Consider the following 23,700-nt stretch of genomic DNA (forward strand, 5'->3'; position numbering starts at 1 on the left):
GATTTCCTAAAGGCTCATAGAAGATCATGAGAGACAATGACAGTGACAAGAACTTCCTTAAGTGCACCACAAATATATCCTTACAAGACTAAACTCTGCGGTATGTAGACTAGTGGGTTTTTTGCCCTGTATTGCAGATGGATTGGGCTAAGAGATTCTACTCCTGCTTCCCTGTCATTTCTCACCCACAGGTCACTCAGACACCAGTGCTTGCCCATGGCAGTGCACAGCCAGACATTGCTGGTTCTTTTGATTAGTCCTTAGGGTACCATTATGAGCTCTATGAAAGAGATTTCTCTAGTCACCCATTAGGAATGGGGCTGCCTTACACAACTGTGAATACAGTGGTACCTCGGGATTTGAACGTAATCCATTCCAGGAGACCAATCGACCTCTGAAACGTTCAAAAACCAAGGCATGGTTTCCGACAGCTAGGCCTCCAGATCTTGCACTCAGCAGAAGCCGCATGCTTCTGGGTTTATTGTGTTCGTAAACTGAAATGTTTGTCAACGGAGACATTTGAAAACTGAGGTACCACTGTATTAGGGGATGTCACTCTTACCCCTTACCCCAGTTCGACAAAGCAATAATAATTTCAGATGGGAGAAACCATGATCTAGATTTAGCAAGAAACCCGTGCTAGTTCAGACCAGGAGCAAAACAACTATTCTTGTACATTGGAGAAGCCAAGACTAAACTTTCTAAAGACTATTAAGGTTGTACTGAAACCTGTCCTCTCACCCACTACTCTTGCAGGAGGCCTGTTGCCAGACAGGTGAAATGACAGTGAGACAAACACTTTGCTCTCAGGGAGAGAGTATGAACAAATTGCAATTCAACTTCAGCAGAGGGCACTGTTTCCCTGCAAGTTCACATAAGCAAACAGCAAAGTTTGGATGAAACAGCTCAGTTATTTTGCACCAGCAAGGTGTCATTCAAAAGCTGTATGGCTGTAAGCCATAGTTTAAGCTATGGCTGTAAGCCATAGTTTAAATTGTTTTTAAAGAAGCTATTGGGCATTAGTTGTGATATACCAAGGTTTCTCCATTCAGCTGCCTAGCCCCTCTAATACCATAGCAGAGAGACTATTTGCTATGGGCCAACACTGACAAGTTGTGGACTGTGATAGTGCCCAAAAAACCCCCAAAGGAACTGAAAGCATCTCCTAATGTCATCTAAGGAAAACCCAACCTCTGAAGAATTAACCAATAGCCATCATTTATATCTGATGCTCAGAAAAAAATACCCTTAATTCTATTTATATAGCTGTATTTGAAACGTGATTTGAATTTGACGTAATTTGGGTGTAACAAAGAAGTTTTGTTACCTACCTCTTGAAATGGCAGCTGCACGTCCTGTCCCCTCGTCATGACTGCTGATGCCCTTCTGGCCGTTGCAACTATTGGTAGGAAACCACCCTCTAATCACCCCACTGTCCAGCCCGACAGCATCATTCCCCACACAAGCCAAGGGCACATTCTGATATACCCCACCCAGACAAACCCAACAGATCGCTGTGGCTCCTGTTTATCGATCATTGTTTTTATATATAAATATAATTCCATTTAAATAAGATCTTTTTTTACAGCAATTGGAAAACAAACCATCAACGCCAACGGAAAAAACAACAACCAAAAAAAGAGAGAGAGATAGAGAGAGAGAAGGAAATGAGCATGGAGCCTGTGGCTGCTCCGGAGGGCCGGCCGGAGGTAGTTGCTGAGTCGTAACACTGTTTCTCTGCTGGGCTGGGGAGGAGGAATCACAGAGGGCAGTTAGGGGGTTTAGTTCACAGCAAAGTGGGCTCCCTGTGCCCTCCACCCTGCCCTACACGGAGCTCTCGTCCAGCTTTTCTACCAGCTGCGTGTGTTTCCGCTTCTCCAGGATCTTGCTCAGCTCCTCTGTGAAGGAGTTGTAGAGCGGAGAGGTGCACGGCTCCTCATTCTGCCGCAGGAGCATGTAGCTGTTCCCGTTCATCTTGCGCAGCATGCTGGGCAAAGTGGTGATGCCGTTGGTGAACTCGGCAGGGAGCGGAGGAGGGGGCGGCGGTGGGATGGGGAGCGTTTCCTTGGAGGGCGACGGCACGGTGGGGGCTTCCCCAGGGATGATTTGCAGGCAGCCGTCCAGGTAGGTGCCCGGGTCCTCCTCCTCGTCCTCCTCCCCTCCTTTGCCCAGGCAATTGGAAGAGACCGTCTGCAGCTCCACGCTGGGCGCCTGGGGGACCCCCAGGCTGTACTTGCCCCTGCGCTTCTGCAGGCAGGAGACATAGAGCAGCACGACGCTAAGCACCAGGCACAGCCCCCCCAGCAGCGTGATGACGGCAATGTAGATGAACCTCACGTCCCCGTAAGTGGCACTGGCGGCGTGCCAGTACGGGTGCGACACGGTGGATGCCTGCTGTGGCACTCGCCGCTCAGGGAGCACGTTCAGGGTGTAAGCAGCCACCAGGGCCTGGAGGCCGTTCTCCTCCGCGTAGCAGCGGTATTCCCCGCTGTGCTCCGGCTGGGTGTCCGTCACCAGCAGCCCGTCCACCCCGAGGCGGAAGCGGTCCTGTCCGTCCTCCGCCAGCACTCTGGTGCCGTTCACCAGCCAGGTCGCCCGGGCCAGGTTGGACGTCTGCTCGCAAGGCAGGAGAACGTCATCACCACACAGCACTGTCCGGTTCTTCTGCATGGGTGTGGCTGCAGGAGACACAAACACACGTAGTAAGCACCGACGTGCTGCCCTACCTGAGCCGCAACAATTCAGGTGTCAGACTGGAGTGCCAGTTAATACTTGGAAGAGGCACTCTGGGCTCTCCAGCTGAGGGGGATGGGACACCCAAAGGTTTGGGGAGGGTTGTTTTATTTTTAAAAGCGAAGCGCTCCTTAAAAGTACAGATAATAAAGGGAATCTGAGGGCAGCCTCTAGAAAGCTTAGATCCTTTAGTTGGGATAGGCACAGCCCCTATAGTGAGAGGTTAGTATTCAAAACTGTCCCATAAAACATCCCTCATTCATGGCTCTCTCTTCCCCCATTTAATTTTGATGAAAGAAAAACCCACAATGCAAAGAAATGTATGTTCTACTTAATTTACACTACTTTGTGTCCATAATCTTGTGATTTTTCTGTTGTTGTTTTACATAACCCTGTGCTGGAAATATTCTATTAATTAAGGAAAATAAACTTTGAGTCTGGGTGGGAAGCTTGCTCCTCTTGCAAGCAAAGGTTGGAAACAGATGAACAATTCCCCTTAGGAAGGAATCATTATCCATTCTCTCAACCCGGAGCACCAGACCAAGGTAGCAGAGGCAAGGCTTCCAGAAGGGGCAGTATCAGAATCTTACCCTGGGCAGAGTCGTTCGAGCAGCCCACATTGCCATGCACAATGTCCTGGATCAGCAGACTCCTAAGCCAATATAAGCAAAACCTTGATCAGCTGGGAAAAGGTAGCAGCGCAAAGATATTCAATCTCACCGGCATGCAGCACACGCCTGATGGAATTTGTGGGCATTAATACACTTGTGGGCAGAATCTTACATGCTCCAGCAGGCACGCCTCCCCAGCATAAGCACCCCAATATGCACAGCTGCACAATATCCAATACACAAACTGCAGGCTTTGCTGAAACCTCCCGAGTCACCTGCATATGTCACCTCACACAAGGGCACGTGCACAGCCAGCAGACAATTCCAGCGACAAAATACAGAGCTCTTCAGCATGATCCCTTTAATTAGAGTATGGAGCTATGGCTGCTCAGCTGTAGTCCAGGACTTAAAGAGAAGGTATTACTAAGGAAGACCCAATCTGAGTCCAAGCTTGCAGGGGTTTTTTTTTTTTGGGGGGGGACAATGTAAAGCATGTTTATTTAAATAGGCTTTCAGTGAGTTCCTATGGGATTTAGCAACCTATAGGATTTAACTGCCTCCCCTATCTATACATTTATGCTGTGATTCTTGTAATGGATTTATATTTTAGCGTGCACACACTCAAAACTTTCATTGTTGTAAAGCATGTATATTTTCTGGAATATATTCTTATTACTGTCTTCTGACTACAGCTTCTTAGATATCCTGCAAAATCAGAATCCACTAAACCTAACCCGTTTTGTATGAGACAGAGAGATGCCCTGATATGTTTCAAGCCAAATAACAGGGGTGTCCTGTCAAATGCCCACTTTCAATAGGGAGGGATAGAGTGAAGGAATGTTGTTAAGTCTCAAACAAGCACAAACTAATACTCCATTGATCCAATAAACCTCAATGTAGGATAGGTCTCAATGCAGAAGCACATTAGTGGTGCCTTAACAGAGCCCTGGCTTCACCAAGTGTTGGCAAACATTGGTCTTGGATGCAAGCTGTATGCATGCATTACTCATATGTAGGACATGCCTGAGTGCAGACCAGAGTGGAGAGCACATGTTTAACCCACCTCAAGTCTTCTTTTCTTTAATAGCTGCATTGAGCATGATCAACGTATGAGCTCCTCCTTGCATGCAGGGCACCTACCTGACTGGGACATCCAGGCAACTTGGTGTCCCAGTCATGTGGAGTGCCAGCAGGAGCTCACACACTGGCTGCCTTAGTCAGACAAACACACCCAATGGGCAGTTGTTTAAAAACAACAACCAAATATCCAGCATTTGGGGAAAGAGCAGGGTAGGTTTAAAAGTATCGCCCTGCTCCAGTTTGTGCACAAGTATACTCCACATGCAAGTACAGTGGTACCTCAGGTTACAGACGCTTCAGGTTACAGACTCTGCTAACCCAGAAATAGTACCTCGGATTAAGAACTTTGCTTCAGGATGAGAACAGAAATCGTGCTCCGGCGGCGCAGCAGCAGCGAGAGGCCCCATTAGCTAAAGTGGTACCTCAGGTTAAGAACAGTTTCAGGTTAAGAACAGACCTCCAGAACGAATTAAGTTCTTAACCCAAGGTACCACCGTAACAGGTACACAGTGTTATATACACTTCCAGGTCTCTGTAGTCAGTTTTCAATTACCTGTCCAGCATCTCGGCTACTTCTCTGCAGGTCTCGCCATCCCAGCCACAGTATGGGTCTCGGGCCAGGATACAATCAAAGCAGGAGACATAGCGCTTGCAGGAGGAAAATGGTAACTGCAGGATTCCACTCTGAGCCCCCACATACAGACTCCTCTGCAAAGAGAGAAAAGACAGGACATGCACTCAGCAGAGATGCAAAGGCAGGGAACTGAAACATCCAATTAACTGTTGAAAGGCAATGTAAGGTGCAATGCTTCAAGGCCCAGGTTAATTACTGTATTTTTCCATGTAGAAGACTAGGTTTTTTAACCAAAAAATGAGGTTTAAAATTGGGGCTTGTCTTATACACGGGTAGTGCTGAGGGGTGTTTTCTTAATTTGGAGTTCCCAAAAATAGGGAGCATCTTATACACAGAAAAACCCTGTATTATTTTTCTTACATTCATATCTTGCCTTTCTTCTGCCATGGAACCTAAGGTGGCAAATACATTGTTCCCAGGTAGCCACTCTTCCAGGCGCTGACTAGACCTGCTTCACTTCAGCAAGGCGGTGGCTTTCAGACCATACCTTGGAATGACTTAAAAGGCAGAACTGGAAGCCAGGATTTTTATAGACGCTGGGCTCAGCTATAGCTGGTACATTCAATATCATGTGTTGGTAACAGGTAGCTTCAGCACCAGTGTTTGACCAGCAGAGGGAAGCAGGGAACCAGAGTAAGTCACTGGGGTCACCCTGAAGCCATTTATCCTTCCCAGCTCAAGGCTATCCTACTGCTGTACATGTTCATCACCTGGTGCGTAGATTAGCTGCCTCTCCAAAGCCACCCTAACATCAAAAAAAGTCTGAGGGCAGAGTTGCATTCCCTGCTGACCACTCGGAGGGAGATGCTTGAAATGAAAGAGAAAGAACAAAGGCCAGGAAAAGTCCCTCCTTGAGTCCCATCTACATTATTTCCCTTTAACAGCAGCATGACATGCAGGCGTTTGCCTGGCTAAGCTTTCCCCACCCTTTTTATCTCCAAGCCAAGAAAAACACAACCAACTAAATATTTGCATGTCTGGCTGATGGTTAATGCAAGGAACTGGGGCAGAGCCAGTAAAAAACAAGAAAGTGGCAGCCCTAGAAAAAGAGCCCAAAGAGAAAGCAGGAAGGGTGTTAGCCCATGTGGTACCCTCCATATGTAGCTGCACTGCAACTCCTATGACCTCCAGCAGTCAGTGGTCAAGGATGATGGGAATTGTAGTCTTAACAAGATCCGGAGGAGCCTGCGGAACCACACTTGACAGCACATATTATAGTACTAAAATATCATCCCACCTGCAGTACATCACACAAGTTCCCCTGACAGCTGTACCAGGGAGGCATAAACCTTCACTGTCACACTGAGAAAGGAACTAGGGACTGAGCTGCAAATAGGGCTGTTGCTGTTTTGCCTGATGGGAACTGAAGAATTCAACAGATGCAGCATTTGCTAGGATGGAGGTTCTTATCTAGTAATTCCCCCCCCCCTCCTGCCTGTCGTCATAGAGGCACAAAGCATCTTGGCTGGAAGACCTGCTCCCTGCCTTGCAAGCCTTTTCCCACCTGGCCTGTGAGGGTGGGGTCTGGACTGACTCCACTGACAAAAGCTGAGGCTGCTGAACAGACTCTTGGGCTGGGGTGTTTTGTTGCCTTGGTGGGGGGTGGGTTGTTGCTGTTGGTTTTTGTGTATCTTTATTTTAGACCTTGTGATTTGTGTGGAAATTGTCCAGTTTGGTTGTGTATTTTTTGATGTTTTGTTTATTTATGACTCCTTTTGTTATGCTGAATTTATGTTGTAAGCCACCTTGAGCATGGTTTGGACGGTGAAAAAGCGGCATGCATACAGAATTGAATCTGTTAAGTCACAAAAAATGGCAGTCCTTCTTGGGAGCTGGAAAGGGAAACTTTTAAACTTGAGCAGCTTTGCAAGGAATGTGGAGGAACAAGCTCCAGACTGCTGAGCAAAGGGCTCCAACGAGGCAGGACAGCGCATGACAGGGCCTTTGGACACTGGGTGGGAACCACCTTAGCTACAGGCAAAGCCAAATAAACACCCTCGAGGCACAGTTTTATTGAGTGCTGCCTATTGGCAGAGACAGCACAGAGTCAGAATACATAAGAAAAACACCACCCACGTTCCACAAGCTGATGATTTTTTTTTTCCCTTCCAAGGTGAAAGGTGCAAAGGGGAGCCACACCTTGACAGAGCATTTGCTAATATGGATAGTTCTTTCCTGTTACAGTGGTGCGAAGAAAATGTGACTATCTTACAACTTTGGTAGAGAGAAGTGTGCAGGACACAGGTTAGCAATGAAGTCCAGACCTTCCTGAATTGGTTCTCCAACTGACATAGGCCTGTTCCCAACATTTGTTTACTGCACCCTTGTTGGTGCTTTGCTTTTTTACAGTGCATGTGTGCCTTCACCAAAAGCATTTGAGTGGGGTCCGAAGCCACATGTACCTGCTTTTTAGAGATGACAAGGTTCTCCACAGGCTGGGGGGTTTTGAAGACCTGGATCTCCTCAATGATGTGGACCATGGAACCAATGACCACAGCCTTGTGAATCCAGCCATTACCTGTTAAACGGGAGTAAACATTAAAAAGGCAATTTCCCGCACAGTCTCATTCTTGACATCAGTCATGCAGGCAAAATTCAAGGTGCTAGCCCTGTGTAGGGTCTGGTTGGCAAGTGAGAGGATCTGTCTAATTCCAGATTTTCAAGAAGCAGAAGTGTGCCTGAACACTGTAGAGCCAACAGTTTTGTCACTTTTTTCCCTGCTCTTTTCCTCTCCCCAGAATAATGGGATTTGTAGTTCTGAGAGGAGTTCAACTGAATTCTAAACAGGCACAAAGTTGTAACTGCCCAAGTTCCATAGTGGAACCTCACTGGCAATCATGAAGCCACCTCTTCCTTTCTCAGAGCAATTTTCCAGAACTGATTTGATGCTGCGGTTTTGTCATCAAAAAAGCATCACTTGGAGTAGAACTTAAGAGGAATATAACCTTTTATGTTCGCAAGAGAGACAAAAACCCACAAAGCCTGCCTAAGTGATGGAAAAGGGGCGAAGAAGAAGAGATAATCAATCTTTGATTCTCTGTGTCCTTTGAAGAGCAAAAGCCAGAAAAAGCAAGGCTCACCTTGGGGGGCAGGGAGGAAAGCAACCATACCTGTTTACAGGTATGCCTGTTTGCAGCTTAGTAGTGTTAGGCACAGCATAGTAGCTGTCAATTAGAACTGAGTGGCACTGGAACAGCTTAGGGAAAGGGAGGCTCTGCAGCATACAGAAACCCCAGCTGTTTCTCCTTTAAAAAAAACACAGATACAGCTACACAGGTTTGGAAGGCTTAGAAAGCATAACAGGGTTGCACTCTTTGTCTCCTCTACATTCCGATACAAGGCTGAGAGGGGTGAGAACAACGAGTAACCTCCCTAGATGTGTGTTCTGTCCTAACAGATGAGGACACACAGACACTTAGATATGCACGGGGAATGCAAACACACCTACCTGTTCCCAAGAAGAGCATGTCATACACTCGCCCATCCAAGGCTCGGACTCTGTCTACAGCTACTTGGGTATAAACCGCATTTTTCTTCACCAACAGGGGGACTCCATCCGCAGGCTTCACCTCTTCATACATCAGTGGATGGAGCTTGATAAAATCCAGCACACCATTGGGTAGGTCCTGGGAGGTGTTGTAGCCATTCTTGCGAGCCCGACTGGTGATGCACTGCAGAGCAGAAATGGGCATTATTTGCACACCTAGCTTCAAGATGCTTCTGGTCTTCAGCTCCCATTATCCTTGACCTTTGGCCATGCTAACTGAGACTGATGGAAGCTGGGGTCCAACAACAGCTGGAGGACCACAGGTTCTCCACCCCTGCTCTAACAGCTAAAGCATACAAACAAATACCCCTTCTGATACACCAGTTGACAGGCTTGTTGTATTTCACTCTGCAGGTAAGAGACTGAACACAACCCTACATGCAATATACCCCATTCACTCAAACCTAGAATGCCAGGGAAAAGCCTAATTGGAGCATCTTCTACTTTTCTGCTGGTATGGATTATTTTGGGTAGGGGAGCCCTCAACCTTCACCCGCAGTATGAAATGGTGCATATTAGGGATTCTACTTGTCTGTTTTAGTTATGAGCACTCTTGTGTTCCTTGGGAGGAAGAGAGTACCTCCCGCCTCCTTTATCTGAGACGAGAGGCAAAATAAGATGTTATTTATTTATGCTATTCTGTGCATGAGTCACCTAATAAAAAACTGTTCTCTAGGTGACATGCACCCAGACAAATAGATAAAATTAAAATGAACAGTAAAACTATAAATCAGAAAAACCAACACAGCAGTAGATAAAATCCAGCCATAAAGTCTGACACTGATTAAAACCTCCAGCACCAACCCAACAAAACTCAGGTTCAAAAACTAAAAGCCAGCCATTATTCCGAACTGACTTAAATAGAATATTATCAATGATTTTTAAGAGCTATTAAGTTGGTAAGTAACTTACTGATCCTGGCCGGGGCACTGGCACCTCCCCAGTGTACTGGGACCACTTGCGGGAGGAGTCCTGGTATTCCATGTAAGTCCCTTCAAAGGCTGCCCGCACTTCAGAGATGTTGTATCTGCAGATGGCAGACACCTCCATGCTCCTCCTGAAAGACATGGTGACATGGTCATAGCACAGGACCAGAGCCTTCCACTTCTTGCTAATTCCTCTGGGTCCACAGAAACCAGGCATGGGAAACCTGTGGTGCTCCAGATATTGCTGTACTCTTTAACTCAGATATAAAAAATCAGCCCCAAGCAGCATAGCCAGTGGGCAGAGATGATGGGAGTTATAGTCTGGAGAGCCACATGCTCCCCACCCTCGACATAAAACGATCCTTGTAGCACTATAGGGCCGCAAGGAATCTGAAGATCATCTGGTTTGACCAACAGGGAGCAGGTTTCATGAACTAAACCCAGATGTCTCAACAAAGTCATCTTTCCTGGGTATTGTCACCAGCCCACTTGACTTACAGGAAAATTATTCTCCCATTTCAGATAAACGGATTAGAGCCTAAGATTGGATAAAACCTGGCGCATGAATGAAGCACCCCTGCCCTTCTCTGCAGGAAACATTTCTTGTTTCAGGGACTGGCAGTAGCCTTGGAAAAAAAAGAAAAGGCCACAAGATCAGCTGCAAAATCTATCTTGGCTGTGGAGAGTTAGGTCATGACTACAGGGTTCTTAAGTCTAGCAGTTAGCAGCAGTTGTTTCTACCAGTAAGGCAGCATTCTAGCAACCTTTTTCTCGAGCAGTTGGCTGCCCAGGCACTGCCTCTTTATAGGGACTATACCTAGAACTTTCTAATGCAGGGGTAGACAACCTAAGGCCCGTGGGCTGGATGCGGCCCAATCGCCTTCTCAATCCGTCCCGCGGACGGTCCAGGAATCAGCGTGTTTTTACATGAGTAGAATGTGTGCTTTTATTTAAAATGCATCTCTGGGTTATTTGTGGGGCATAGGAATTCATTCATATATATTTTTCAAAATATAGTCTGGCCCCCCACATGGTCTGAGGGACGGTGGACCGGACCACTGCTGAAAAATGATGCTGACCCCTGCTCTAATGTTTTGGCAGAATGTGGGTGGAGCCAGACTAGCAGACTTTGGTAAAGGAGAACAAAAGAAACAATCCAGTAGCTGCTAGGCGACTGGAATGGAGATAGAGAAACATGCATATGTAAAAGTTTTAAAATGTTTTACACGTTTATATTAAAAGTAATTGAACAAGTTATTTTAAAAAGCAGGAGCAGCTGCTGGTGCAAAGAGTTCTTATATACCTCACTATAGATCTGGAGTGTCCAGATGCACAAGAGGATGGGGCTCCTGTAAGTTTAATGGTTGTATGGAAGAGGGAGTTTCAGCAGCTACACCTCCTGAATTTCCCTCTTCTGCTCAACAGTTAAAAGCGCAGTTGCTCTGTCCTCCTGTGCATCTGGCCAGCTGATATGCAAGGCACTGTCATCCGCTACCCAAGACTCCACTTGCCTCTGAGAACCTTTGCTTGAGGCAGCCAAAAGCTCTGGTGCCATAAACTGTGCAAAGGTCTGAGTGACAGGGCAACACCTTTAATCCCTTTCACTCTCTGCTGCCAGGCGGAGCTTGGAAGAGTAATCAGTCCCTGCACCAAGATGAAATGGCTCACTTGAGTTCCCTATGCAGAAGGCTTGTGCAGCTCACCCCTTTGTTGGGAGGCTGTATCTGAGCTCCTATTTGAAATTTTCTGCAATGCCCCCCAATGCAGTACTGCTCTGAATCATTATGGGCCCAGCTGCTCAGCACTGCATTGCAGTGGTGCTGCCTGGTACTTGCTACCCCATTGCCACTGCCGGGTAGGTCTGCTGGGGCCTGCCAGCTGGCACTCTGGCCTTTAAAACCTGGAGCCAGTTCTGGTATTCTGCCTGATTCTGTATCTGAACAAGACTCTCTCTCTCAGGGTCCCTGCCCTCTCTCTGCAGCTGTATACCCAGCATTGTTTTATCCTCTCTATAAACCACTTTGAGTATTTTTTTAAAAACAATCTAGTGATGTATACATACAAATAATTCACACCTGTCCTTGCTACCACTTACTGGCTATCATTGCATCTGTCTTCCTGCTATCCCTCCATGAACTTCCAGCCAGTATTTGGAAAATGTTACCTTGCACCTGAGTGGCCTTTCTGCACAAGAGATACTGGACTTGGGGAGTCTGGATTCACCATTAGACAGGGGAAGTCCGCCTGCCCCAGGCAGCAGATTTTGGAGGTACCATTAAACAACAGCAAATTGCTGTCACAGTAGCAACATTTTTATCTTCATTCTCAAACACCAAAATATTTTGGGCCATCTCCAACTGGACTCCTTTATCCCTGTCGTGTTAATTCATGCTGATGCTTGCAAATGCTTGCTTCTCCTGCTGGACTTTGTGCTGTATGGTGAGTTCTTAGTTTTGCACTCCTCCCAGGATTTGGTAGTGGTCTCCTTTACGCACCCTGCTCTCTGAAATTCTTCTCAGTGCAAAGCCAGATCAAGAGAATAGATTCCAAGTAAGTGGTAGCTTTTGCTTCTCTGACAAATGAGTCAAATGACTTTCTGTCACAAGCAGGATATTCCTGTGTAATCCTGGAGGTTTCCTCATTTCCTGTCATTCTGTGGGGAAGACTGTCAGCCCTGCAAAGCCCCCTGGTTTTCCTTCACCGTCACATAATAACAACAACCAGCTGCCACTTCTGCCCCAGTTCTGTCTCTTTAACCATTCCCCTGACATCCCCGAAAAGGCCACGTGCAAAATACCCTGTACGTTCTCAATAGCCTTTGAGATGTAACGGCCAGTGCTCATTAATAAATGCCTCTGATGTTCAGCTCCCCTCTCATGAGGATGGTAGCTCAGTGGGTGCCATCTTGCTGCCAGTGTGAACCTTCCACTTGATAAATGTTACAAGCGCAAAGCTACTAATTAGCCGAGGACAACTTGTTAAAATTCATACTACCATTAAAAACTAACAGGAAATGCAAAAGGCTGGCTATGACTTCAGACTGGGCTCAGTCCACAAACAGTGAAGTTGCACAGCACCTATTGCTGTGGTTAAAATCCATATGGCGAACAGTTTGGCCCTTGCTCCCAATTAAGCCAAAGTGAGCCCTTCCAGAATGCTAAGCTGACTCCCCTTCCCATCCCACACCACCTCCTGCATATGCAGCTATTATTAATCTATTCTACGGATGCTCACCAATAGGACTTTTGTCTCACAAAGTGCACAGAGTGTCCCATCTGTTCCTTGCCCTCAGCAAGAAACACTCAGGCAAACGGAATCAGTCACAAGTGCCAAAATACTTACAAGGGCAAGGAGGATTTTGCTGGCAACCAAACTGAAAGCCTCCATCCACCATCACACCACTGACTGGAGCTCAGGTGGGATGAAAGCATCAGTGGACCCCGTCCAGCTTAAAAGCACAGGCAGGCCAGCCTTGGAAACAGAGGAGTGAGCCTCCTGCCTCACTCAGAAGCAGAGGGCAAAAGTATCTGAGAATATAACAAGTGGTACTGGCAGAGCCAGCGCAGTCTTAGCAGCTGAAAGCCTCTTTACTCTGAGGACCAACTGACAATGGCCTTCTTTCCATTCAATGCAAGTTGATTTTCCTTTGGTGTCTTTTATGAGGCTTTGAACAGTGTGGCGTATGTTTGCATTGTGCCGCAACAGGCACTGAAAACCTTTCAGAGGTGGGGTGAATCCATACCTGTTGCCTTGGAATACAGAGACTGAACCAATTTGCCCAAGTGAATGCAGATGCTCCCTGGAATGCTGAAATGCGCAAGGCCAGGTTCCCTTGCTTGAACAGCCTATCTGCTCTGTTTGTGTCCTGCACCAGACTGCAAGTCAAGCTCTGCAATGCAGCAGGCAGGAGATTGAGAACCACATTCAGTACTCAAGGGTACCATGACACGTCCTGCGCTGTGTTCTGTCCCATTACCTAATAATCCCTAGCATTTAGTTTGTCTTTTTTGCTGGTGGCAGCACATGGAACTTGTGTAATTCAACGGACTCCATGTATCTTTTCGGAACGGTTACAGTTACTTGAGTACCCAACACACAGTTAGCATGCTTGGCTTACCACTGTGCTGATAAAGTGAATGTTGCATAGAAGACGGTGCTCCTCCAGTCGCCACCATCCAGACTGAAAACATCCTTCAGTACCTCATAGTAAGGAACATAGCAGGCCAGCCTTGCTTTCATGAAGGATGTCCATTTCCTCTGGAGAATCTTCTTGCCACCAATATCATTCTGGAATGCAGAAAAAGAAAGAGAGGCAGAGGCTAAAGCCAAGTCCCAATTCAGTTTATATCTGTTAGGCAAAGCCAAGCACAAGGCCAACTCTGATTCCAATACAATGGAAAGGTCCCATTTGAACAGTTTCACCATGCATGAAAAGCCCAAGGACAGTGGGGGAGGGAAGCACAAATGAGCAATCAATAGTTTTGTGGCTCCTTGAAGACCAACTATTTTATTATGGCACAAGTTTTCATGGACTATGTTCTGCTTCATATATTTTATGAAGCGGACTATAGGTCCACAAAAGCTTATGTCATAATAAATGTGTTTGTCTTTGATGTGCCTCAAGGCTCTTTGTTGGTTTTGCTGCAAGAGGTCTACCCCTGTGGAAACTGTGGTCATAAACAAAGGGAATTCTATATGTGAACAGAACGTTCTGCACTAATGTTGGTTTGCTCCAAGCTGGGACCAAGGTCTTCTAGGATGGCTCCAACTCATCTTCAGTTGGAGCTTTACTGAAACAGATCAGCAGCTTCTAAACATTTACATCAAAATCATCTAAATGGACATCACTTGGGAAACTACATGGGTCTGCTTATGGCATCTGAAAACAACCGCCTATTAACAAACCAGGATTAACAACTTAGTTCACTCTAGGAAAGGCTCAATACTTTTTCAAAATTAGTGTAAAACGAGCCCCCTGAACATCTCTCAGTGCTATAACAGGGTAACTAATCTGGGCTGATCTTTCTGAAAGCAAGTGTTTCTGCCTCCCTGTGAGTCAAACACAGCAAGACCAGTGTTTGGAGGAGGATTGAGAGAGGCTTGATCACCCCTCCCCCCCCCCACCCCGTAGTGACAAAACCCAGCGATCAGAGCACAATGCCAAGGGAGCTTGTGTATTCCGGATAAGACCGTTCTCATTCCAAGATGCAACTGAAGCCTCAGGCCCTGGAGAAAACAAGCAACACCTGATGCCAAAGACACAGGGCTCTGGGTGTAATGGCGCACATCCCTTTCACAAACGGTTGGCGCTAATCTCCCTTGTTGCTTTGTTTCTGTTCGTAAGAACCTGGTTTCCAATTTGATTGTACATAGCTTTAACATCCTGCTGCTGACTCTTGTTTCTGCCTCCCTCCCAGCGCTTTCTCCCTGGGAACATACTTATGTGCAGTAATCAAATAGCCTCTTAACCTTGTGATCAGGCACACATCTCAAGCTCCTTAAATCTCTCGTGGCCAAGCTCACTCTCCCATTCCTCTCTCTCTCTCTCCCTGCCTGCTCCAATTTGCTGCTGCTGCTGCCCTGGTTACAAGGACTGAGGTATAACCAGCCAAGGTGACTGATGCATAAATTCAGAGCCACAAGCAGAGTCCTGGATGCTCCCAGGGCCCAGAACCATCTGTCAGAACAGCTGAAAGATGGATCCCATGCAGCCTTGTTGACTCTGCCCTGCCCTCACTTAGATGCACTTGGAATACTCTGGCTTTCAAGCCACCGAGGCTTGCATTCATAAGAGGTTGGGGGTGGGCAGCATTGCCTCCGTGGGAACGTGGGTTTCACTGCAACGCCCTGGGCAGAGCTGGCAGCACCCAGAGGAGAACCAGTGGAAGGACTTCTGCTTTGACAAGCCTCTCTCTCAAAAACCTTGTGAGCACCAACTCCAGTGCTAACTGCCGCAGTCACTAGAGTGATAGGGCTCATTCTGGGGCCAAGGGCACCTTGCCATGAGCACAGACAGAAGCCTGTATCACCTCTATCTGAGCTATTTGTGCTCTGGCATCACATGCAGAAGAGATTCAGTGCTCGTCCTTGCAGTATACTGCAGTTGGTTTGGTTAGCCCTTTTCATTTATCACATTTGCATCCCTCCCCCCCCCCAGCCTGCCACCACCCTCAAGGCAAGGGCAAAACTAGGTTTTCTTTCACCCAGGTTTAAGACCCAGTTTGGCACTCCCCATGTGCATTTGTGTATACACACACACACACAAACAAACAAACACACATGCTGAGATCCTCAATGGTGCCCCTCTGGAGGTTTCACCCAAGATAAAAAAAATCTAGGTAGCTTCCCCCGCACTGGAGCTATAGCTCTTCTCAAGGAGTGCCCAAGGGACTATTTGACATTATCCTTGCAACAGCCCTGTGAGATAGACCAGGTTCAGAGTCAGGGACTCTAAAGTTTTCTGGCTGAGCAGGAAACCTAGGTTTTCTATCCCAAGCACATGTATTTCCTCCTACGTCCCACTGAACTTGGTGAGGCTTATTTCTGGGTAAACATGTTGGGGTTGCTGTATTTTGAAGGGGGGGGGAGAGAGACATCTGCTTTTAACTATGGATCTCTATGACCACTCTACCCATGAAAAAGAGGACATGTCCTGGAAAAAGAGGACATATGGCAACCCTAGTTAGGATCATACTGCAAATCTCCCTGGTCCAAACTCAGCCCTCTGTACAACACTGTCTCTTCCTTTCATTTTGGATGCTTTGTGGCACCTAAGCACCAGTAGCTAGTTTTGCTACAGCAGTGAACAACACAAAGGGGCTGTAAAGGGGTTTTAGCCATGGACACTACCCATCTCAAGAGACGCAACAGGGTAATCAGGATAGAACAGTAATAGGCTAACAGGGATAATCATGGTTATATTTGCCACAGATAAAACTTGTGAATAAGGCTTTGCAATCTAGAACTTGAGCAATAAAGGGCTTGGCAGCGTGCAAAGGGAATCTACAGGTGGCTGAAGCAAAGCACCAGGTCCATGCAGGGCTAAAGCTGAGGCTCAAGCCTCCACAGCTACATACTGGGCTGACCAAACTGTACTTCAGCCTGCACCTCTCAAGTTGCTCTGTGCACTGCACCCCATCAGGATCTTGCTTAAGAAGTGGCCCTGCTCCCTTCAGTCAAATATTCAACTCTAGTTTTAACTGAAGATACACATCAGGCCTGAGCATCACCTGCCAGCACAGGCAGCATTCAGGTGCAAAAGCAAGCTGCATCTGCTGAATTTCTCTCTTGTGCACAACTATTAAATGTGCAGGAGCCATCTGGTCACCCTACCAGGAAAAAGGGCCTTTGGGTCTTCATTCATTCATTCATTCATTCATAACTTGGATGAGTTACTACCTCTCCCTATAGCCTTTCTTGGGGTGACTGATTCATATATATGAGTTGCCTGAGCCTCTTTATACATAATGTCAGAGATGGGTGTGTGTGCGTAATTCAGATTTTAAATTTTTAACATTTGAGGTAGTCTGTCCCATGCAAGGCTGGCTCTATGCTCAAGATCCCCAGGTGCCATTATCCAATGTTTGGGCACTTGGGCAGCCAAGCACCTGGGATTTTTCTAGTGTTGCTTGATGATACTTATCTGCATAGCCTAGTTCTTTTTCTTTGAATGTAGAAAGTCAGCCATGTGTCCCTAAAGGTCCAGTGTATAAACACCACTTCAAGAGTAATGTTTTTGTTTGACCTTTCTGAACTGTTATTTTTTTAAAAGACTGGAAATGACTTGTTCAAAAATTGTTTAGATTTCTATATTGCCAAGCCATGGGAGAGAAGAAAAAGAAAAGACGGGAGGGGGGGAACCTACATATAGTTTTGCAAGGGATAAAGCTGTCAAAATAGAACAGGGAGAAACAGCTGGGGGGGGGACCCTTGCCTAGGACTACATCCTTGATGCAAAGCTTACCCCCACAATTCCTTTTAACCCAAGATATCAGGATGTCCTGCAAGAGATCTTCCATGACACATCTCATTTGATCCCAAGCTCCCTTTTAAATTAATGACACCGTAACTATAGGGCTTAGAGGGGCATTTTTAAATGAGGAGAAAGAGTCTCCCCACTACCGCCAAGCACTCCTAGATAAAATTCTGAATTAATCCTCCTGGTGCCCTTCAGCACACTCAAGCTTTTTCCAACACACCAGTCTCTTTACCTTGCACACTCGAGCCACCCTGGCTACTCTGGGCACTTGTGCCTTGTCAAATACAGAAGTGCTCTCCTCTCCTGCTCTCTCGGTGAAGAAGTAGTAGATCTTGTCATCATCGCCCACAGGGTTGCGCACACTCTCCCTGACCAGCACGGAGGCCACAAACTCAGCATCTGAAAACACCAAGGAGAGAGGGAAAGGGTTGGCACAATATTTAGGGGAGAGCTACCAAAGGAGGCACTAGATGGTGTTCACACAGCAACTCTAAATGATCTCAAGCCTGGGTGTCATGGCTATGGGATAGGCAACAGAGAGGGGAACTAGGAACAAACTGGAGTCAGTTAGGCTCCTTTCTGCAGTGGAATAGGACACACTCTGGCTTTAGAGTTGGGAAGAGTACTACCACTACCTAGGGCCTTACAAACACAAGACTCCCTCCACCTCCAGTGTGGGAAGAGACAAGAGATCCCAGAGGTACTGCTCTGGGATTAGTGGGGCTTACCATTCAACCAGTGCAAGGGGGATTCTTCAGTCTTCAGAATCCTCTGGTGCCTGTTGCGTCGGATGTCTGGCAGGCTGCGGAATTCGTAGCGCGTCGCCGTATATAAACTGCCATCTGCGGGACAATGCAGCAAAAGTAGTAAGGAAAGGCCAGTTTTCTGAATGCTTTTGCTTACGGATGTGTCTGATCAATATCCCTCTAACAAAGCTTGGCCCGAAAGGCTTCTTTCCTTGTTAAGCTAACCCTTCTGCACTTGCTCTAAGCAGGAAGAGCACACCCTTGATAACAACCACACCCACTCCCAAGATTTATTGACTTTGGCCATTGTGTGTGCCGGTGCATAATAACTCCCTTACAGAGCTAGGCACCAAGAAAGCATTGAGGAATAACCAGAGCATCACCTACCCATGACTTCCCTGTCATTTTGTCATGCAGCAGCACCTGGTTGGTTTATGACTCCGGCCACATTTAGAGTGGAAGAGAAGCAGCCGCACCATGTGGCTAGAGAGGCCGAGGTGCTGCACAGGCAGGGAGATTACAGCTGCTCTGACATCAAAAAGAGCAAGGAAACTTAAGTGCTGGAAGGGATGGGGGAGATGGAGATGAAGTGGGCCCTCAGGTGATGGATGACGAGCGAGCATGGCCTTCGTCTGGAGCACCACACCCCCACTCAAAGGAGGCACTGCCTGCTCTTCCCACTCCAGCTGGATTCCAAGCCGAACTGTTATATGGAGGAGAAAGCACATACATACCCACAATGAGACCTGTGTAGCCCCGGGCAGGGTCGTAAGGGCATTTTTCCTTCCCTTCCTCAAAGTGAGAGGGCAGTGTGAACTTGTTGGTATCCTGCAGAACACAAAGAGAAGAAACAGATCAACCTCTGGGCAGGGGATCACAGGATTTGCTTGCATCCATTAAAGTAATCAATACCTCTGATGATCCTATAGACCAAAGGCCTCCACTTGGAAACAAACAAGTAGGACAGTTCTTTCAGAGGGAAGAGAAGAGACAGGTCTTCAGGGCCCGTCAGATCCTGCTCTCCAAAGGTAACAATGGGATGCTTTTTGTGGCAAAGACTCTCATTCCTTCACAACCCTCATTGCCCAAGGGTCTCCCACTGAGCTGAAGTTCCAGTAGTGCTGATTGCTAGGTCTAGGCCACATCCACACTGTACATTTAAAAGCACAGTTGTTTTTTCTCAGCACTTAGTTGACGATTCCGCAGTAATCTTCAGCAGCTTGTCATATAGGTTGGTGGTATTATGCCCAATGTTCAGACGAGAGGTCAAGGTTCTGAGAACAACGGCTTAGCTCAGATGAGCCAACAAACTCAAGGATGAGCTGAGATGTGAATCAGGGACTGCCAGCTCGTAACTCATGCTCTGGGCATTACAACTTGTTGCCATTTTTATATCATTATCTTCACAACAATCTCTTGAGATCACCCACTGGACTGCCACAGGCATGGAAGTTCAAGGCTTAGCACAGATCTAAAACCAACATCTGCCACTTCCAAAACTTAACGCTGTGCTCTGCATCACACTGATTTAGAAACCTGCATGAGTACCATCACAATGTACACAACAGAATCTGGATGTTTGGTGAAATATTTATTTATATGCCACCTTTCCACAGTGAGCTGTGTCTAAAGTAGCTTACCACAAATACACACTTATCTTAATTCAAAGCACTGAGGTGGTGATAAACTGTGTCCAGTTGCTTCAGTTTCTATTTTGGGCAATCAAACCATCCAATTCTCCACTGAGAATATAAACAGTCCTTTGTTTTATGTGTGCTTCTTTCATGTTTGATTCCTCCCCCCACCCCATCCCATTTAAGCTGGTGTCAGTGAAGGAAGTGTATTTACACTGAAACGCATACACTGATGGGAATGCATCATAGCTTTATTCCAACTTCATGGAAATGTTTTCACTGATGTCTGCCTTTCCTAACTTTCCTAAAATAACTCCAGTAACTCCCTCTGATTATAAAAGGAATCCAAATACCAAGCGCCAAAGAAGAAGCCTGATCCTAGGTATGCTTGTTCAGATTTAAAGTCTTGATATCTACGTGACCAATGGAGCAAGTTAAGTGTGCATGTCAGACAACTCCAATTACTGAATCGCCAACTGGCTGCCAGGAGCAATTCAAGGCACTGGTTTTCACCATAAAGCCCTAAATAGATGGGACCAAGATAACTTAAGCACTGCCGCCTCCCACCTGAACCTGCTCAATTTCACCAGTCTTTGGAGGAGATCCTGTTCAATTTTCCATTTGTAGGGTAGCCCTCTGTTGTACAAAACAAGCCAGGGATCAGGTCCAAATCTTCTTATTTCATTTTTTAGTGATTCGGGAGCTTCAGTCAGTTGGATCTGAACTTTTAGCTAAAAGAAGCAGGACCATTTCTTGGATAGGATTCTGATTATACCATAATTCTTGGCTCTGGGTGTGGTGTGCAGTTCAAAGTGCAAACTAACCTGGGAGAGCAGTCTATACAAACATGGATCCCAATATATAAATGCTGAACTCTGAGCCTCAGCTTAGCGCTGACCCAAGATAAGGCAGGTGAGCACATAGAACTTCTTGCCTTTCACCAGTCCATGAAGACCTCCGGGTTTTGAGAGACTGTGTTTGTGTGTGTTTTAGCATCAGTCTGAATCTAATGTTATTACTGGGTTTTCTTTCTTTTTGGTCTTCCCACTGGCTTTACATTTTGCTGCTGTTTTGGTTTTCTCTTACGTTGTTTTCTTGTTAGAGTTAATCTTTATTTTATTTTTGCTTCTCTGTTGGTCACCATTTGATATTTTTTGAAAAGCAAGGTAGATAGCAAAAGAGGATTGTGGTTGATTGTAGCATTCCAACAGCAGAGAGTAGCAGAACCTGCTGCTGGCTAACAAATGGCACCTTTTCCTGCTGTTCATAGAATCCATAGATCACTCAAAAATGCTGGGCTCTTTTCCAAACAACTTATTTCCAGCAGGAGACTAATGCATTGGAGGGTGCTCAGATGAGAGCACCAAGGCACTTGTGGAGGGTTTGTTTGTAAAGAAAAGAACAGGAATGCAGAGAATTCTTTAACAGTTTTGAGAACAGGTATTATAAAGAAAACCCGTGCTGGGGGGGGGGGGCAGAACAGAGGAAATTATGAAACCATCAGTGATGTATGGTACTGGTGGTTTTTTAAAAAGTGAACAACTCTACTGGTAAAGCAAAGAACAAGAAAGAAGAGGTGGGTGAAGGGGCTGCTAAACAGCAAAGTCTGTGAGGGTAGCTATCCTTATGGCCCAATCAGTATCATAACAGGTAGGCTTTGGGTATGATTCAGAGATAATGGATATAAAAAGGAGGCAGCTTGTGTGGAAAATGTCTTGGCCAGAGCAGATTTTCAAGCCTAACTGATGGATTTAAGCCATCAGTTAGGCAGAGATGAGGCTAATGCTATCAATGTGTTCTCTTTCAAGCTGCCCGGCTTGCTTTGGAAAGGAGACCTCTGGGACAAGCTTCACAAAGCCCAGCTACTTTGAAGAAGCTATTCAAAGGTCACACATGTATCACAGTTTAAGCTGAGGCTGGGGTAGCGCCACTGTAACTGGTTCTAACCCAAGTGTCTTTTACACAGAGATGCAGGAAGAGAGGCAATTGGGCAGTGAAGCTAAAAATGGCATGCAGAAATGTGGCAAGGCACAAAAATGAGCACAAGATAGATGAGGCTGTCCAGGGCAAGCTCTGGATTATAGAAAGTGTTATTAAAATAGAAGATGATCCATCTAAATGACTGTTTGAACAGGTGGCAGGTACCTAGAGGCTGCAAATTGAGGGGGGAGGGGGAACAGCATCTTTGTTAGCCAGTATAGACGATTAGTTCAATGAAGGATGTTACCTCCTTGTTTCTATGACTGCTGCGACTCTGGGGAGCAACATGTTTCGAAGAATGAGGGCTGGTGGGACTCTGACATCCTGCATAAACATGCTGAGGAACTAGTACAGAGAGATTCTCTAGCCAATGTGATCAATCTAAAGGTGGAATGCTCTCTGCAGAACGGCCAAATTAGATTACAGAATCAATCACAATGTTCTTTGTCCAGCATGACCAATAGTTGATGCCATTGGTTTTATAATCTCTCTTCCTGAAAATATGGCCACTCTTTAACTCTGGAAGAGCTAACACTTTATTTCCCAGAGAGATGTTCAATTATCATTTGACAAATTTATCTAAAATATCATGTGTTGGTGTCAATGACAAAAGACTACATACTTGCTTTCTGATCTTTGACCCTAACACTCAAAACATCACAATAATAGCTACCTGCTGCATTATTGGAATTCTAAGGCTGCATCCTTAAATAAATTTACTTAGGAGTGAGCAGCATTGATCTGTACGAGACTTTGTTCTGAGTAAACTTACAAAGGATTGCATTGTTAAGTGTGGGACGTGAATCAATAATTAAATAAAAAATAAACTCTGGGTGAAAAACAATCATTGGCAAAGCCAAACCTGGACATTCTCCTATTGGTGGTCCAGCCCTGGAAAGTGAAATTTCACTAGGCTCCAACAATTAGTTTTGGAACAAAATAGTAAGCCTTAGCTTTTTGACTCTGCTGCTTTAATCATGATGCAGGAAACACTACTGGGTGGTAGAGGAAAGTTCAAATAAGTCACTTGCAGTACTGGCAACAGAGCAGAGGTATGAGTTTAAAGTCCTCGATCATCAGAATAAAGTGTTCTGGTGAGTTGCCTAAACTGACAAGGTTCTCCCCACATGCATCACTAGTAGGGCGATGTGCCTCAGGTAGGAGGCCTTGCCATCACTGAAAGGGTACAGTTTGCCCCTCTGTTCTTTTTTATTGCTTTCCTTTTATTAATGTCTGTCTTCATAAAATGAGAGGCAAATGCTTGTACACAAATTAACAAACTGCAGACACTTTTTACTAAAGTCCATTCTTGCCCCAAATCCAAAAAAAGGGAGGCAGAAGGAGGAGGTCCGTCATACAGCTCCAAAGCTGTGTGCTTTTGGGTCTGAACATACATAAAGAACCATTTAAAAAAGCTAAAGGATCCCTGACAGTTAAGTCCAGTCACAAACGACTCTGGGGTTGCGGTGCTCCCAAGGCTCAGTGGTTTAGATCACAGCGCTACCCGTGTCCCTAAAGAACCATTAAGGTAAAGGTAAAGGTACCCCTGCCCGTACGGGCCAGTCATGTCCGACTCTAGGGTTGCGTGCTCATCCCGCTCTAGAGGCCGTGAGCCGGCGCCGTCCGAAGACACTTCCGGGTCACGTGGCCAGCGTGACGAAGCTGCAGCTGGCGAGCCAGCACCAGCACAGCACACGGAAACCCTGTTTACCTTCCCGCTATAAAGCGGTCCCTATTTATCTACTTGCACTTAAAAGTGCTTTCGAACTGCTAGGTGGGCAGGAGCTGGGACCGAACGATGGGAGCTCACCCCGCCGTGGGGATTCGAACC

General features: G+C 46.3%; 1 protein-coding gene across 4 annotated transcripts in view; it reads right to left on the reverse strand.

Moving 5' to 3' along the window:
* Nucleotides 1–1,526: 1,526 nt before the first annotated feature.
* SEMA4G (semaphorin 4G) overlaps nt 1,527–23,700 on the reverse strand; it is a 102,371-nt gene continuing 80,197 nt past the window's right edge. For all 4 annotated transcript variants that reach the window (XM_083441532.1, XM_083441534.1, XM_083441533.1 and 1 more), the window contains 10 exons: nt 18,990–19,083; nt 18,238–18,351; nt 17,742–17,908; nt 13,649–13,818; nt 9,518–9,662; nt 8,507–8,729; nt 7,461–7,576; nt 4,978–5,132; nt 3,324–3,385; nt 1,527–2,678 (listed from right to left, as the gene is read on the reverse strand). In XM_083441532.1, the coding sequence (XP_083297658.1) occupies nt 1,825–2,678; nt 3,324–3,385; nt 4,978–5,132; nt 7,461–7,576; nt 8,507–8,729; nt 9,518–9,662; nt 13,649–13,818; nt 17,742–17,908; nt 18,238–18,351; nt 18,990–19,083 (2,100 nt within the window). In that variant the 3' untranslated portion in view covers nt 1,527–1,824. The remainder of the gene's footprint in view (nt 2,679–3,323; nt 3,386–4,977; nt 5,133–7,460; nt 7,577–8,506; nt 8,730–9,517; nt 9,663–13,648; nt 13,819–17,741; nt 17,909–18,237; nt 18,352–18,989; nt 19,084–23,700) is intronic.

The sequence above is a fragment of the Podarcis tiliguerta genome (genome assembly GCF_965153285.1).
Source record: "Podarcis tiliguerta genome assembly, chromosome: 5".
Lineage (NCBI taxonomy): Eukaryota > Metazoa > Chordata > Lepidosauria > Squamata > Lacertidae > Podarcis > Podarcis tiliguerta.